Raw genomic sequence first — 18726 nt, forward strand, 5'->3', positions numbered from 1 at the left:
TGCCTTTGAATTATCTCTCGGTCCACTTGGGACAAGGGCCTATCGCTAGCTAACATTAGCACTATTGACAGCATGCCCCCGTGGAGATAACAGGAAGGAAGGGTGCGCTCCTTTTCCTGTGCCCTTGTTTGTTGACATATCTTTTTTATCTTTTGGGAAGCATCTTGTCCTGCTCCCCTGCCGCTTGGAATTCACTCAGCCCGCCCAGGAAGTCATGCGCGAGATGTGAGCGCCGATTGCTTGCGATGGCAGATAATCGCCATGGTGACCCTTCCATCTAAAGGATTGCCTTTTCATGTGTGCGTGCGTGCGTGCGTGTGTGTGTGTATTTGCCCATTCTCAAAGGAAAGTGGCACAGACTGATGGAGCCAAGTCACTCTTACTTCAGATCGTCTATTTTATAAAAGGGACATTTTTATGGAAATGTGACTTTCCTTGGATACAAATAACTGCACAATCGGAGACAAAGAAAAAACAAGACATAAGGTGTGGATTGTTGTAGTGGCCATCACATCTTTGAGTCTTTGAATTTTGATGAAGGTCAAATTTCCTTGAATATTTGAAAAGTCAACTTTAAATATGACAAGGACAAAAAAGTGTGTAAAAAGGTAAAAAAATAGTATACTGGAACGAAAGCAATTGAAATAATATCCATCCATCCATCCATCCATCCATCCATCCATCCATGTTTTGGCCTTTGAGGTGTAGTGTGGAGCCGTCCATCCATAAAAGGAGCTCACATTTATTGCTATTAATATCTATTTGTAACATTTTTTTCACAAATTTTGTCCTTCAGTTGTGTTTTCTTACCACTGTGTTACAGACAACGGTTGTATGTTAATCTTTTTTTTAGGGAATATCACGACTGTTAATGTTACTTTGACTTGAGCATTAGTACAAGGCATATTCTGAAACCAAAGCATGTGTTACGTCTGTGTAAGCTCTCAGTTGTACAGGACGATGAAAAAGGTTTCTTCAGCTGTTATCTGTACTTTTTTTATGGTATCGGACGTTTCGCTTGTCAACCGAGAAGCTTTGTCAGCTAACAAAAATTTGCTGGTAGGTCTGGCCCGATATATAAGTACAGATGATGGCTGAATAAACCTTTTCATCGACAAAGCATTTTCTGTATTTAACTCATTCACTGCCAGACGATGTGCAAAAATGTCTCCGCCAGGGTTTTTGTCACTTTCACTCGAAATTCAGGACCCACAGAATATTGAGATTTAGGACTACATAAACATTCAATGCAGCATAAGAAACCTTAAACAGTGTTCTTTCATCAGAAAAAAATGTTAATTCCTAAGTTATATGGGTCTGGAGTTATCTGATCTTGAAATGGGGGCGGATATACAATACACAATACAATATTGATTCACATAGTGCTTTAACAACAGTTGAAGCTGTAACACAGCGCTAACATAGACAAAAGGCAAATGCTGGACCCCAAAAACATTGCCAGAGGTCTGACCAGCACTTTATTTGCACCCCCTAAAAGAAAAATGTTCAGTTTTTTTTGTGAAATACAGACAGATGGCAGTCACAGAATGTGACTAACCATCACTTCCTGTTCCGGGGTTTACCGGAGTTCACGTTGCTGATTTATTTTCTGTGTGTGTATTAGTGGAGGGTTTATCTGTTTTGGCCATCAGGCCGGCAGACACTATAATCCTACTTGTTACTCCCCCCTCCAAACAAATAACTCCACCCTCACTGGTGAAGCCTTCCATATTTCCCAAGGTCAATTTGGTAAAATCCTGGCAGGACTTTTAATATGACAAATTGAACTTCACACAAGTGTGACCGACGAAGAGAATGAGGAGCAATTGGCAGCAACATCAGAGGACAAAAGGATAAAAGTTACATTTCTTGTCACGTCGTTACATTTCGTTTCATACTAACAATGCACTGTTATGATAGAGTACTCAATGTACTGTGTTTGCTAGTTGAATTAGAAGTTATGAATACTGAAGTTGTATTGGTAGCATAGAAGCATATTATGCACCGTCGTCACTAAACCTTTTATGTTCTTTGTGTATCATCTATTACAGTACTGGCAGCAACATTTATGTACCGTATTTGTATGCCCATGCATAATATGGCTCATTTCAGGAGCACAGAGCCATTATTTCCACGTACGCATTTGCATACTTTCAGCCAAAATAAACAAAATCAATCAGCAACATGGACCGTAATGCATTTTTATTATTGTACAAGGCCGAAAGTTGAATTTGCAAAGGCGAGGCCATTCATTCAAGCTAATCAAAATATTTAGCTTCATAGCAATATTTTCAGGCTCTCACTAATCATTTCCGCTCTCTGTTTTCCCACCAGTACGCTACCTGCTAAAGAATAACGTGAGCCCAGACCTCTGCAACGAAGACGGCCTCACCGCACTTCATCAGGTGAGAGCCAACGTGTCTTTTTTTTATAAGCAAGCTCCACATATGTGCTCCTCGAAGCGAAAAGGCTCACTGAGTCCTTGTAACAGCATGTCGAACACCTTTCTATTTATGCTGAAGACAGTTTTTTTTTGTGCAATTTTTTTGTTTTCTTTTTAATTACCGTATTTATTCGAGTAGAACGTGCAACATTTTCTACCGAATAAAGAACTCAAAGTTTGGGTGCGCGTTATAAACGAGGCCTGGGAAAACAATTCTCATATATATATATATATTTAAAGGACAACCGACACCACTTTTTTGTTAACCTGAGGGCGGGCGGCAGGAAAGTGGAGCGTGAGGCTGGAGAAAAGTCAGGGAAATTGATAAGGAAATCATGGTGACAGAAGAGGATAAAAGCGGAGGGCGAAAGTCAACATGAACGTGATGGCAGATAATGTCGCGTCACACTGTGTTGTATTCATGACTTGGCATTTTTTTTGCCACTCACATTCCATGAGGTCAATATGTCCGACTGACGCCATTTTAACTTGAAAACACGTGATTTCAAAGTTTTAAGCTAAGGGGCTTGTTTTCCTCACAACTTTATTGATTTAGCATATTTTACATATTTTACTTAATGACTTACGCTGCACTTATCTATTGATTGCCTGACTTAAAGGACAACCGACACCATTTTTTTTGTTTCCTAACTGACATCAGAAAAACGTTTTATAGCATCTAAAATACCCAAAACACGCAGCCTGATATTTTTAGTCAAATGCAAAACACCAATAAAAATGACTTGAAGTGTCCCAAAACTACAAAATGACCTCGGAAATGCTGAGTTCCAGAAGGTCCCGCTCCATTGTTCGTGACGTCACGCCAGGACGTCTTGCCTTGCTCTAGAAGCAAAACTATGGCTTCAGATTCGGAGAAGATGCTTCCTTGTTATGAATATGATTCAAATAGTTCTGAACAGGAAAGCATAAATGTTTGCAATCGATTAAAGAAGTCCTTCCTGTATCATTTTGAGGTGTCTGGACTCCAATGTAGCTCCCCAAAAATGCACAAGATTGCGCCCAAGCTGCGTTGGAAATGGGCTGATTTGTCTGCTGGGAATTTGTGTCAACTAGTATCAAATAGTAGTCTTGGTGCAACACACAACGATTCACCATCGCGTTATTTATGTGTTTTCGTTCTAATTTTGCCATCAACACGAAGTTTTCAGACCAAACAAAGTACCCAAAATGCATTGTGTGTCGCTTTCTCAGTCAGGTGCGTTCCAGACGTGACGTCACGTCAGGCATCGTCATCAACTCGAAAACAAGACGGTCATGTTGGAAAAGGCGCACAGCTGTTTTCACTTGTTAATGGGGCCATTGCTGGTGCTAATATGTGGCTAATATACATTCAGATTGGCCTGCCAATGTATCGCCTCATTTCATCACAAATCAACCGAATTCTGTTTATAGCCATCTGCAACTAATTGTCCATAAGTGTGATAACTACGACCGACTTGATGTAAGGATGCCATTCAGGCAGCGGCAACAAAGGTTTTCACAGCACGGTTTAATCGAGCCCTTCCCCAACTCCCTACAGAGGTATACTGACAAAAACTCCACCATGTTCTTGAGTTGTCCTGAGCGCAACAGTGAAACAGCGTGTGGCAGACGCACACTGCAGTACTTACACAATGCAACAAGTCACTTTCAGAGATATCGGCGGGCGGCACGACGCTGCAGAGGCAGCCTTTTCATACAGATTCAAACAGCAGAAAGCACAAATGGAACGAGGGGAGGCTGGGGGGCGGGGTGTTTGAAGGCAAAGATGTGAAATCATGTGCAGGGGTGGATTGGGGGATAGTGGCCGTCTCTCGTGAGCAAGAATACCAATAAGCTCATCTTCACTGAAAAAGAACATGAAAAGCAGAAGAGAGCAGCAGTGCTTCTCGAATGAGCAGGCTGTTTCCAACTTTACTCTTGTTTAACTCATTCACTGCCATTCCAGAATTTGTTCCGATTTTGTTTTTTCTTGTTTGGGTGTTGATAAATGGCCTCTGGCAATGTTTTTTTTTCTTTCCACAAGAGGGCAGCATTTCCTTTTTTCCATGTTCACATCGCATTCCAGCTTCGGTCGTTTGTAAGGTGAATTTGTTCGTAAGTAGCGTCAGTGCTATTTTTTCTATGGAATGTATGTTTAATGCTTATATAAGTATGTTTAAGGTTTATATAAGTATGTTTAGCAATTATATAAGTAACCTGTATTGGTTTGTACTGAAAAATAAACATTTAATCAAATATATGCTCAATATACATATATAAAGATATGTACATGTAGAACTGGAGAGAATACTACATATATGAGTACAAAAATGTTCATATGTACCATTGTTCAACTCGAATGTTTGTAAGCAGGGGAGTGTTTGTCTGTATTACATTGTATTTTGGACAGCCATCTTCATTTCAAGCTCATATAACTCCGTCCCCATATAATTTAGGAAATAACCCATTTTTCTGATGAAAGAAGAGAGTCTAAGGTTTCTTACGCTGCATTGAATGTTTATGTAGTCCTAAAACTCAATATTCTGTGGGTCCTGGAATTCGTGTGACGATGACAAAAAGCCCTGGCACTGGAGTGGAGACATTTTTGTGCATCGTCTGGCAGTGGATGAGTTAAAGATGTTAAAAGCAAGCTTTATAACCAGACTGTTATTTCAGCATAAGCAGTTCGGAAAATGGATAGATGGACAGAATGTGTACTCAAGTCGTGGAAAATTGACTTTTTAATGGTTTGTTATGTCTGCTGTGCCTGCCGACTCATTGAGTGTTAAATTAAACAACCAACAAGTAGTTTTTTTTCTAAAAATGTTTCTATGAATAAGAATTGTAAATCATGCTGGGTTGGGGCACAAACAATATGACTTCATTCCCCAAATTCCCAAGCTTCTCTGCCCGCAACTTCAAACCTGGTTGAGCTGTAGTTTTTCAAGTTACAGCCTGAGAGCATGGAAACATTTATTTGGAAAAAATAGCATTTATTTGGAAAAAGTGATGGAAAGTATCATAACACATTTTGAAAAACAAAAATCACATTTTTTTTGTATATTCACTCTGACCTTCCAGATATTTTATTATTATTACTATTATTACAGTATTATTATCATTATTATTAGATTATTATTATTATATTACTATTATTATTATTATTATTATTATTATTATTATTATTATTATTATTATTATTATTATTATTGTAATACTATTATTAGAGTATTGGTATCATTATTATTGTTATTATTACTATTATTAAAGTATTATTATTATTGGCATTATTATTGTATTACTATTATTCGAGTATTGTTATCATTATTCTAATTATTATTATATTATTACTATTATTATCATATTTTTATAATTGTTATTATATTATTATTATTACTATTATTAGAGTATTGTTATCATTACAATTATATTATTATTGTTATTATGATTATTTTAAGACTATTATTAGAGTATTGTTATCATTATTATTATTGTTATTATTACTATTATTCAAGTATTATTTTCCTTTTTATTTTATTGTTATTATTATTATTTTATTACCATTATTAGAGTATTGTTATCATTATGTTAGTAATAATAATGAGAATAAAGTTAATAAGTTAAGTTGATAAGTTAAGAGAGTGGCTGCCTTTCCAGCAGCTCATGTATTTTGTTTTTCTACCTTCATTGCTTTCATAACTTTGCTGCTGTGAAATGTAAATTTCTCCACTGTGAGACTAATAAAGGCAAATCCAAATCCAAATCCAAATTATACTTTAATTATAATAATATTAACATAATAGTAATAATAATGATAATAAAACTAATAATACTTTACCAATAATAATAATAATAATATGTTATTATTACTATTATTAAAGTATGACTATCCTTATTATTATTGTTGTTATTATTAAAGTATGATTTATTATATTCTTATAATTATTATAATAATTATTATTACTACTATTATATTTTGCCTCATCAAGCACACTTTTTTCTTCTCGTACATGTGAGATACTCTTTTTTCCCACTGCGGTAGCGAGACCAACTGTAAAAGACCATCAGTCACCTCGGGCATGTTGGTGATTTGTTTTCCATGAAATTAGAAAAAAAATTATCACAATGACCTTTGGGTGTTAAATAAATGTGCGTGCATATGTGAGCATGCGTATCTCCGCACACGGCAGGACATCATCATTTGGATTGATCAGTCGGGGGGGTTCTTCAAGACTAAATGAACCCTTTCACTTCGGGTGTGATGAAACTAACACACTTTGAATTCTTTCACACACACATATGCACACGCACACACACACACACACACACACACACACACGCACACACACACACACACACACTGGGCAGTACATGAGAGCTTGTATCGAATTGGATATGTGGATGTCGTATTTGTCGATGGCAAGTGCGAAGCAGAATTTTTGGAGCTTGGCGCAAACAAACCACATAATGGAAAAACCGTAGACACAAAGATGCCAAGTCACTGCAGAGAGCAAGGCTGGTTGCAGAGCGCAAAAAAAAAAAAAAAAAAAAAACAGAAGTAGTGTATAAAAATGTGTGAGCTTTTGGTTTTGTCATCCCAATGTGATGAGATGGGGTCAGAGATAAGATGCGTACAAACACAGAAGCGTACAGGTGCACCCATTGGAATGAAGTGGCAATGATCTCGCTTAAATGAGGTGTCAAATCCATTTCGGCACGACTCTTGCCTCGCTGATATGAGTGATACATCAATATATGGCTTCAATGGTCACACACACACAAAAACACGCACACCCACACAAACACAGGCAATAGCACTGACAATCCACTGACATGCCTTTGATGAATTGCCATTTCAAAAGCATAACCATTAACCCGCTAGTTCCCCTTTGACAATTGCTTCAATGACACCGACAGTTAACTCATTCACTGCCATCCCCGAAAAAAATATGACGTGGAGTGCTATTCCCGAATTTGTTCAGGTTTGCGTTTTTCTTGCGGGGGTGCCGATAAAGCGCTGGCCAGACTTCTGGTAATGGTTATTATTTTCCCAATGTTTTTCCCATGTTAGTGCTTTGTTCCAGCTTCAGCTGTTGTTAAAGCGCTATATAAACCAATATGTATGTACTGTGTTGCATTGTATTTTGAACAGCCCCCCTCATTTTAAGCTCATTAACTCCAGACCCGTCTAATTTAGCAATTAACTATTTTTTTTTCTGATAAAAAAAGACATTCTAAGGTTTCTTACACTGCATTGAATGTTTATGTACCGTATTTATTTGAGTATAACGTGCAAAACAATCTACCTAAAAAAAGAATTTAAAGTTTGGGTGCACGTTATAAACGAGGCCTGGAAAAAAAAATCTCATATATATTTAATGCTTTATCCCTTCCAGGAGAGGGCAGCATTTCCATGGCAATCCTCCATAGTCGTGCTTGGTTCCACCTTCAGCTGTTGTTAAGTTTTGATTCTCGGAAAGACCCGGATCACGCACATTCCTTTTTTTTAAATTGTTGATTACCATTTCTTTAGCTATGCTTCATTTCCTTTCCTCGCCTCTCCCGCACTGAAACGTGAGTTAAGCATTGCTGTTTTCATAATTACCAATATCCAGAGTTTCGATTCAGTGTTCTTCATATTGTAATTGATATACTGTCACCCGTTAGATGGCAAGTCATGGTATCAAGAGAAAACGTTCTGCATATGACGCTTCATTCACGCTCAAAGTTATTGATCATGCTGAAATTCATGGAAATCGAGCAGCTAGTCGAGAATTCACTGTTAGAGATTGGAGAAAACTGAAAGTCGTCCTGAAAATTTTATACCGATTTTTAATTGAAAAAGTAGGGGTCCGTGTTATACACGTGTGCGCGTTATACTCGAATAAATGCGGTAATCCTAAAACTTAATATTCTGTCCGTCCTGGAATTCGAGTGACAATGACAAAAACCCTGCCACTGGAGCGAACACATTTTTTGCACATCGTCTGGCAGTGAATGAGTTAATTTGAAATAGCTCAGTGATGAATCTAGACTGTGGCAAGTTGGTTTGTAATTCATTCGTTCACCTCTAAATTTACTATGTGAGGCCCTGTAATTTCTGGTGAAGGGCCACTGTGCTGTTCGAAAATGCAAAAAAATATATATTTATTTCCCTTGGGCTTCCAATGATTAATGGTATGACTGAAACTCTGATTAAAGAAAACTATTTCCATGGCTCTACTTACTTGAGGGGTTTCTTGTTTTTATTGTTATTTTTTTTAAATATAACAGCAGTGTAAGGGAACAAACCTATTCAATATAAGGTATGAAAATGCCTGAGGGTAGAGATCTGGACCCTACTGTTGAAATATGGTTATTGATTATGCCTTTGGGCCTTTAATGCATTTGTTTAGTGTGACCCAAAAAATAAAAATTGCGCGCCCAGATCACCTCGTTTTTGGATGAACAGAATCAGCAAGACAGATAAATTGATACTGTTTTGAAACACACATTGAGTTGCCGACTGGAGTGTCATTAACTCACATTTACTTCAATGATTTTGCTGCTTAAATATGTATGAGGAATGCAGCGAGGATTCAAAATGGCCGCTTTAATGATCCCCAATGATTTTTATTTAGCCATGAGGAGCTTCGAGATGACATTTTAGGTGATGCGTCTATAGTTTATGCAGCAGCTTTTATGTAGCGCGTCGTGAATTTTAGGGCCAGAGAATCACATTTGATAAACGAATGCTATATTTGAGACTCCTGTTTTTAGCATTAGCCTGATGAGTCTCAAAATGGCTGAAATATCGTCTGGATTTGGTGTGACAGTCAACATCAATCTGCTGCTATATGAACCGCTAAATACCTCTGACCTTCTTCAAACCAATCAACCACATATTTATTTTCTATACTGCTTGTGGTCAAGTCTCGTATGAATTGGAGTCTATGACTTTGGCGAGAAATGAGATACGCCCTGTACATTTACCCAAGAGACACATAGAGACAACAAACATTCATGTGAGTGAAACAGGAACAAGTTCAACCAGGATATTGTCTTTTTTGTTTACTTTAATTTATTTACTAACAGTGGTCAACAGCAAATTTGAATATTGCATGAAAATTCAGACTCAGTCCGATCTCCAGACAAACTACAAAGCCAGCCTGTTTCCGCACCAACACAATTTATCATTCAGTTCATTCTCGCAGGTGTGTCATAAAGTGAGAAGTACACGCAACAGTGGTTCACACGGTCCACAAATCACAACCGACTGTCCCCTCTGACTCTTTTTTTTCCCGACAACACACTCACTTCAGCTCTATTCGGCTAAAAACTTCTCCTGCTTCCGTTTTTAATTGCAGCCTTGCTCACTGGACCGATACAACCATTCCTCTCTTAACCTTACTGAAAAAAATCTCAGCCAGCTGGTTTTCCATGCTTAAAAAAGCCATTTGTCACTACCTCCCACCCCCCACACACAACCGTTGCAGAGGATTTTATTAAACGTACAGGGGTGCTTTTGGAGTGGCATGAAGGCCCATCTGGGGCCTCTGTGGAGTCAAATGTGGGGCTACAAGATTAGCTTAGTTTAGCAACTGGCAAGCAGGTGGGTGAAGTGGTGTACGTGGGTTTATTCAGGAATTCTAAGCAGATTATCTTGGCTGTAAATTAGTGTGTAGGTTTGCATTTAAAGCATCTGCTGCTGCCGCGGGGCGCTAGAAGCTGGAGATGTGAGATAATCTGCACGCCGTTTTTTTATAAGACGAAGCGTCGTTGCAGGGCTGTCTCAGCGAGCCACATTTCAGTATGATCAGGCTTTTATTTTCACTGATAGAGGAAGTACTGTTCATAACACTCAATGCAGCCCCCACACTGCTAATTCTATGTACATTTGTGTTTATCTGAAAGGAAAAGAACAAAAAAAACATGCAGGCCTATTTGAATAATGCATACACAATGTGAGAATCAGATCATTCAGAGTATAAAAATGTCGATGATAAAAGTTGCAAAGAATGTCAAAAGAAGTTACAGTCAAACCTCGGTTTTCGGCCAATTTGGTTTTCAACCAAAAATATCTGTTTTTTTTATGCCTTGCTATACAACCGATCCTGGTCCTGAAGAGTATGATTTTAAAGGAAGCAGAGGATGGTTTGAAAAGTTAGTGTGCCCTGTGTTTGGTGAGCAACTAGTCAAGGATGTTCCCTGCTTACAGTTTGTTTTTAAAGTATTTTACAAATGACGTGCTCTATTGTTACGTGTTTATCCAGTTTATGCTGTTAAATAGTTTGGATCGAGACTAGACTTGGATCGGATTAAAAATGTTTACATTGATTATAATGGAAAATGCTGTTTCGGTTTTGGAACAAATCGGTTTTTGAACAGGTTTCTGGAATGGATTATGGTCAAAAACAGAGGTATCACTGTAATAGTCTCGAAATAATATCATGATCTTGTAATTTTTTGTTTAAAAAAAGTAATGGTTCCACTTAATTTTACTTACTTTTACTTAAAACTTAATTGAAGGCCTGCATTTCTTTCTTTCCTTCTCTGCGAGTGTTGCAAACATTTTCCCTATGAAAATTCATGTATTTTTTTTCTCTACTTATGTTGTGTTCTTGTTCGATGTTTCCAATTGATTTTTAACCATGCAAAACAAACATATGTCAACAATATATTAATTTTTTTTTAATCAAAATAATATATGACCAATACGTTTTCTTGGTTTAGCTTAAAGGACAATCGACGTCTGCGGACAAGTTGTGTCCATAATTTGTAAAATGGCTTCAAATGACTTCTACTGAGCGTATTTTACAAAGATTCCACCGCATATAGCTGGCTATATTTTACGTTTTAAGACTCGCGCTGAATATTTAGGAAGTCTTGTTTTTGAGTTGGTGACGAGTCCGTACGTGACGTCACTAAAGGAACGCCCCCTAACCGAAAAAAAAAAAAGACACATTGTAGCAGTCCTTCCATCACGCCAATGTATTTTGCTGTATTGTTTGGTCTGAAAACCTTGTGTTGCACCCAAAAGCCGCCAGAAGAGAGTGTCCAAGCTCCATATAAGGAATTTATCAGCCTGTGGAAACGGAGGTGGCCACAGGAGGTCGCCATTTTGTGCCTCTTTTTTTGGGTGAGAAATTTCCCCCCAATGTTGCCTCAAAATGGCACGAAATAAATTATTTAATTGATTGCAAACATGTATGCTTTCCTCTTCAGAACTCTTTGAATCATATTCATAACTGGAGGTGTAACAAGAAAGCATATTCTCCAAATCTGAAGCCATTGTTTGGATTCTCAAGCAATGCAAGACGTCTTGGCGTGAACTGGGGGCGGGACTTTCTGAAAATGCCCAATTCAAAGCTCAATTTTTTGCAGATTTTGGACATTTTAGTCATTTTTATTGCTGATTTGCATTTGAATAAAAATATCATACTGCATGTTTTGGGTATTTTAGATGCTATAAAACAAAAAAGTGACGTCGGTTGTCCTTTAAGCTTGATGTATGTTCTCATGTGATATTTATTCCAGTTTTGCCCTAATAATCATGGTAGGATCAAATGTTAACTTCCCATACAGTAGAATAAATTATATAAATTAAAAAACATTTAATTAATTATTGTCCCATGAAGAAAAAAATGACAACAAATTCATAACTGGAGCTCTGTTATGTATCAATCAGCTTTTGAAAATGCAGTTTTTTGTCATTTGTAAGTGGACCACAACAATCATTCATGATATAATATTCTGTTTGTGTCACTCCTGTGTCCTGTCGATTGTTATTTTTGTTTTGTTGGCCTCTTATCTGTCCTTCTTGCAATATGTCATTTGCTTTGTGCAGTAATTTCATTTCCTCTCATGTCTCGTCTAATGATCCTCTCTTCTTTAATCATTTTTTTTCTTTTTTGTGAGCACGAGCACACATACACACGCACACATACACAAATCTACACGGCTTTGTTGTCTGAAGTTACACAAAAACACAAAGAATGAAGCAGTGGATCTTTATGGATTTGTGAATGGCAAATTATGCACAATTATGCATGGAGCGCCATTCCCAAATTTGTTCGGGTTTTATTTTTTCTCGCTGGTGTGCCGATAAAGCGCTGGTCAGACCTCTGGCATTGTTTTTCCCCTTTCACGAGGGGGCAGCATTTGACTTTTGTACAGCCGCCCCCATTTGAAGCTCAGATGACTCCAGACCCATATAACTTAGGAATTAACTGTTTTTTTTTCTGATGAAAGCAGAGAGTATAATGTTTCTTATGCTGAATTGAATGTGTACATAGTCCTAAAACTAAATATTCTGTGGGTCCTGGAATTTGAGTGAAAATGACAAAAACCCTGACACTGGAGTGGACACATTTTTGCGCATGTGGCAGTGAATGAGTTGAGATCGATGGGAAAATGCTGAGGACGCCATGGACTGTAGGGGGCCCCAAAATTAGATAGAAGTCTCTCTGAATGGTCTGAAGTCCAGTTTTAATACAGAAAAACCAGATGATCATCTCAAAGTAAACTTGTCACCTTGATCAAATATTGGCATTTTAGAAGGCCATTTTTAACCCCCCTTTCCGACTTTTGTCCACACAGTGCTGCATAGACAACTACGAGGAGATGGTAAAAATTCTAGTGGACCGTGGAGCTGGCGTCAACGCTCAGGATAATGAGCTATGGACGCCGCTTCATGCTGCCGCAACCTGTGGACACGCTGGCCTGGTCAAGATACTCATTGCACAGTGAGAGGACATGAACAATCTCGACATGGCGGAATGGATTTTCCCGAATGAATGATTTGGACGGTCATTTTCTCCCAACAGTGGTGCCGATCTGCTGGCGGTCAACTCTGATGGGAACATGCCGTATGACCTTTGTGAAGACGACCCAACACTGGATATCATTGAGACAGCCATGGCTAACAGTGGTGTGCTATGTCCCCCTACCATAAAATAAGGCTTTTTTTTTTGCTCCGCGGGTCCATGACCAGTTTGGAATTTGAATCAACCATTGCGTTAAATACAAACAAAGAGTGCTAACAACATTTCTGAATGGAAGTTAACAAACAAAAAACAAGATATTTGGTGCCATTTCATTGAAAAATTATGTAGTTTGCAAGTGTGCTGTTTGACTTGAGGATTATTTCTCATTATTTAATCCATGCTGGCTGGTAATCTTTAACTCTTTCACTGGCATTTCCAAATTTATTCTGAAATTGAAAATATGACGTCGAGCGCCATTCCCAAATTTGGCTGGGTTTTGTGGTTTTTTTAATGCTTGGGTGCTGATAAACCGCTGGTCAGACCTCTTGCAATATTCTTTCCCTTCCACGAGAGGGCAGAATTTGCCTTTAGTCCAAGTTAGTGCTTTGTTACAGCTTCAGCTGTTATTATAATAATAATATTTCATTTATAAGCGCCTTTCAAAACTCAAGGTCACTTTACAGTCTTTCTGTGTAAAGTTTTCTGTGGGTGAGCAGCGGCAGCCATACGCGGCAGCGTTCACTCATCCTGGAAGTAACTCAATTAGAATAGACAAACAGATAAAAAGCTAGCTCGCCAGCCAATAATAATAGTATATTACATTTTAAACGCCTTTCAAAGCTTTACAGTCACAGACAAGCGTAGATATTATAATAAATAAAATACAATCACAAATAGAATACAATAAATAAAATACAATTATAAATAGTAACAAGTGAGAGAGCTACACAGAAAATGCAATTTTAAATAGGTGGGTTTTGAGATGGGACTTGAAGGTGGGAGGATAAATCGATAGCTAATAGCTAACCAGCCAGATAGCTATTGTACGGTCCACCTCAGATTGACCCCAGATTTTTCTGTGCTTCCATTGTGGGTCTTCTAAACAGGAAACTTTTATATATGATAACTTCTATTCTGTCTATTCTCTATCAGTGGCCCTAATCCTCTTCCTTACATACAATAACATTTTCAACCATCAAGTATCCAGTTTTTTTTTACCGGAAGAATGCTCACGACCTTTTTGGCGAGAATTAAAGCGCTATATAAATCAATATCCAGACCCATATAATTTAGGAATTAACTCTTTTTCTAATGAAACAAGAGAATCTAAGGGTTCTAAAACTGTGTTGGGTGTTTATGCTGTCCTAAAACTCAATATTCTGTGTGTCCTGGAATTCAAGTGAGAATGACAAAAACCCTGACACTGGAGTGGACACATTTTTGCACATGTCTGGCAGTAAATGAGTTAAGAAGGGAAGCGTTGCAGCGTGGCCGTCTCCATTTCAAATTGCTGTCAAGAAGTTGGATTGGAATTCAATTTGTTTAAAAGTGGAGTCGGCCTGATATTCCTGATTTCTCACAAACCTTTTGTCAAATCCCTGACGACATCAAGTGCGAAAAGTCAAAGTCTTGTGAAACCGCGACCGCGCCTCGCTTACGATAAACGCTTGGAGGACAAAGTCAATGGAAGGGCAATTAGCTGTGTTTGTGCGTGTTCGATCGGCAGGCATCACCCAGGAGATGATCAACGAGACCCGGGCGTCCACAGAGAGGAGAATGCTGGGAGATATCCAGGAACTGGTGAGGCTTGGCGATGAAGTCAATCATCAGGACTCGCAGGGAGCCACACTGGTACGTTTTTAGAAAAGCGTAACGTGAAACCTTCAATTAACAGTTTAATCGGCTCCGTGACCAAGCTTGCATCTTGATGTATTCCTCTGCGCAGGGTTGAATGATTTGATTGAATGATTCCAACCGTTTTCTCATCATGGTCGTGATTGAAGATGTGATTTATGTCAACGCTCTGTATTTTTTAACAAACAAGCAACAAATTACCATAGAGTTGCACCTCAAACCATTCAATTTTGTCGTATAGTATGGGGAACCTTATATCTGGAGCAGTCAAGCACTAGGTGCCAAGTGCAGCCATTGAGAAATATATTTGTGTCGCTAAATCGCTCATTTTTTTCCTATCTAGCTAGATAGCTAGCATTTTTCACCCTAGCTAGCTAGGAAAAGGGGACGTATGGAAATGTTCCGCTTTGAGGCACGGCAATTGAATCGTTCTTATCCTTTGGGACTTTGCAGCTGCACATCGCGGCGGCTAACGGCTACATGCAGGCTTCCGAACTGCTGCTGGAAGGTGGCGCTCGCATGGACTTGAGAGACTCGGATGGATGGCAGCCGCTCCACGCGGCCGCATGCTGGGGTCAGGTGAGACGAGACCCCGTCGAAAAAGCCGACTTTCCTCACTGTTGATGAAAACCACCGCTCTGGCTCTTTTAGATGCACGTGGCTGAGCTGCTGGTGTCTCACGGAGCTAGTCTCAATGCTAAGACCTTTCTGGATGAGACCCCCATCGGTAATCTCGCACCTCACCCCTAAAAATGTTTAGCTGTCGTTATCACGCTAACGTTTTCCTCCGTCCTCCATTTGAAGACTTGTGCGAGGATGAAGAGTTCAGAGCTATTTTGCTGGACCTCAAGCACAAGCATGACATCATTATGAAGTCGCAGCTCAAACACAAGACTTCGCTGTGCCGAAGGACATCCAGCGCTGGCAGTCGTGGGTGAGTGCTTACATCTGCTGGCTGCTGCTACTACTAGGACAACTACTACACACTTCACCTTGGTAAAAGATATGCAATTTTCAACATGTACAGTCATCCCTTGCTACTTTCCGTTTTAATTATCGTGGACCTTGATGCATGGTGGATTTTTTTTCAAACCTAAAAAAAGGCCACAAATGGCAGCAAAAAAACACTACAATACTGTACATACTGTAAAACAATAACGGGTCAGCTAGCTAGCTAGCGCGATAACTGGATAGCTAGCGAGATAACTGGATAGCGAGCTAGCTAGATAGTTAACTGGATAGCTAGCTCGCTAGATAACTGGATAGCGAGCTAGCTAGCTAGATAGATAGATAACTGGATAGCTAGATAGATAGATAGATAGATAGATAGATAGATAGATAGATAGATAGATAGATAGATAGATAGATAGATAGATAGATAGATAGATAGATAGATAACTGATAGCTAGCTAGACAGCTAGCTAACTGGATAGTTAGATAGATAGCTATCTAGATAGCTCGCTAGATAACTAGCTAGATAACTAGATAACTAGAAAGTGAGCTAGAATTTTGTACTGTACTACAAACATTTACTGTGCTTCTTTATGCTCCACTAAATTTGGCCTTTTTAATATTTTTTTGTACTCATAAACATGTACATTTACCAATACATGCAGGGTTCGCTACATCGTGGTTTTTCCTCTATCGCGGGTGGTCCTGTTCCGCATTAACCGCGATAAATAACGCATGACTGTCGACGTTGTTTCACATGGTTACCCCTAGGATGAAAAAAAACAGACCTCACATTCCCAGCTAAAAACAAATTCAACGTCTTCCATTCACCAACCTCACATATTTCTGTAATGTTTGAGGAAGCACAGCACGACGCTTCAGTCCCGCTCGGGGTTAAAAACATGTCAAACGGCCCTATCTTCTGTTGACCCCGCGGGGACTGTGTTAAAATAAACAGGCCGTACGTCATTCCTCGCTCTCACCAATGTTTCCTCATTTGCAGGAAGGTGGTGAGGCGCGCCAGTTTGTCCGACAGGCACAACCTTTGCCGCAAGGAATATGAGACGGAGGCCATCGTGTGGAGGGGAGGCAGGGAGGAGGAAAATGAGGACAAAGAGAAAGATGCCGACCAGGAGATCATCCAGGTGCTGCATGTGAGTCATCTCATAATTAGCATCTGTCAAAAACAATTTTTGTGATCGGCAACAGAGCCAGATGTCTTATCTCTAGTCTAAGGAGGACAATGCACAGGGTTGGGGGGGGGGGGGGTGTCACAGTCTATTATAAATGGCAGGCAGGACGTTAATGAACTGCACATTCGATTTTCTGCAGCTTCTAATGTTCTCTCGCTCTCTCTGTAATCTCATTCAGGTAACTTGAGTTCAGCCACGATGCTTGTGACCTTGTTGGACATACACCATTGCTTCTGCTTACAAACAACAATAATAATTATGTGTTTTAGGGTTTTACCACAATTAATTCATTCACTGCCAGACATGTGCAAAAATGTGTCCACGACAGTGCCAGGGTTTTTATCATTGTCACTTGGATTCCAGGACCCACAGTATATTGAATTTTAGGACTATACAAACATTCAATCCAGCGTAAGAAACCTTTGACTCTCTTCTTTCCTTAGAAAAAAAAGTTAATTCTTAAATTATCTGGATTTGGAGTTATATGAGCTTGAAATGAGTGTGGCGGTCCATAATACAATGCAATACATACATATTGCTTGATATAGCGCTTTAACAACAGCTGAAGCTGGAACTAAGAGCTAACATGGAAAAAAGGATAAAACCCGGGAATATTTTTGAGCTCATAAAAATGGAGAAAATACCAGACATGCTATTCTGTAATTTCTATTTTTGTGTTTGACATCAAAAAAGGAAAATTATCGCCAAATCTGACCGTTTTGTTGACATTCCCATTAGCGTAGCACCATCTAATGCAGGAGAATTTGGGAAAACCATTAGAATGTTTAACCCCCTCCACATATTACATAAAGAACGCACAACAAATTAATGAATAACTAGTTTTCAAATTTGAAGTAAAAATAATGATGGTTATTGTATAACAATAATAATAATAATAATAATAATAATAATAAATCAAACCTCAAAAGATGGAGGACACTGATTTGCTGTGGCGACCCTTTGAAGGGAAAAGCCGAAAGCATAATAATAATAATAATAATAATAACTTTAATTTCTAAGCGCCTTTCAAAACTCTCAAGGACACTTTACAGTCACAGATTTTTTTTTGTGCGGGTGAGCAGCGGCAGCCATTCGCGCCAGCGTTCACTCTACCCAGAAGTAACACAGCATTGGATTGGATGTACCTTTATTCGTCTCGCACTGGAGAAATTTACAGTAAAGTTATGGAAGGAAGAGGAAAGGAAAAAAAGAAGTAGAAAAACAAAATACATGAGCTGCTGGAAAGGCAGCCATCTTGAAGTAAACAAAAAAACTCCATAACCAATAATATGACAACACAAAGACATAGAGAGCCATTCATTATTCAGCACTTGCTGTAGTCTCTTTGTGACATTAAGCAGTTCTAGCTGAAAGAGGAACGGATCAAAGCATCCTTTTCAGCAGTGGATCAGGGACGTCGTGGTGGAATGTGCACGTCTGCTACAAGCTAAATGTTGAAAGCAAACACACAGCTTTAGCATACATTGATGAAAACAGATTGTCTCACATCTCCTGTCCCACATAAATCCGCTTCAATTCCAAGTCGCAACAGTTCCAC

The 18726-nt window shown here is 38.9% G+C and overlaps 1 protein-coding gene and 1 long non-coding RNA gene across 4 annotated transcripts in view; one reads left to right on the forward strand and one right to left on the reverse strand.

Annotated features, from left to right (window-relative positions):
- The window catches only part of ppp1r16b (protein phosphatase 1, regulatory subunit 16B), a 52749-nt gene that overhangs the window by 30616 nt on the left and 3407 nt on the right, over positions 1-18726 (forward strand). Inside the window, exons 3-10 of one of the 2 annotated variants that reach the window (XM_089009899.1) lie at positions 2335-2405; positions 13004-13149; positions 13231-13334; positions 14897-15021; positions 15478-15603; positions 15676-15751; positions 15829-15958; positions 16979-17120. In XM_089009899.1, coding sequence (XP_088866025.1) covers positions 2335-2405; positions 13004-13149; positions 13231-13334; positions 14897-15021; positions 15478-15603; positions 15676-15751; positions 15829-15958; positions 16979-17120 — 920 coding nt within the window. Of the gene's footprint in view, positions 1-2334; positions 2406-13003; positions 13150-13230; positions 13335-14896; positions 15022-15477; positions 15604-15675; positions 15752-15828; positions 15959-16978; positions 17130-18726 lie in introns of both variants that reach the window. The other variant, XM_089009898.1, reaches the window with a different exon arrangement.
- LOC148890482 (uncharacterized) overlaps positions 1-18726 on the reverse strand; it is an 85864-nt gene that overhangs the window by 29505 nt on the left and 37633 nt on the right. The window lies entirely within an intron of this gene.

The sequence above is a fragment of the Hippocampus bargibanti genome, linkage group LG12 (assembly GCF_051943395.1).
Source record: "Hippocampus bargibanti isolate YZ-2025 linkage group LG12, ASM5194339v1, whole genome shotgun sequence".
NCBI lineage: Eukaryota > Metazoa > Chordata > Actinopteri > Syngnathiformes > Syngnathidae > Hippocampus > Hippocampus bargibanti.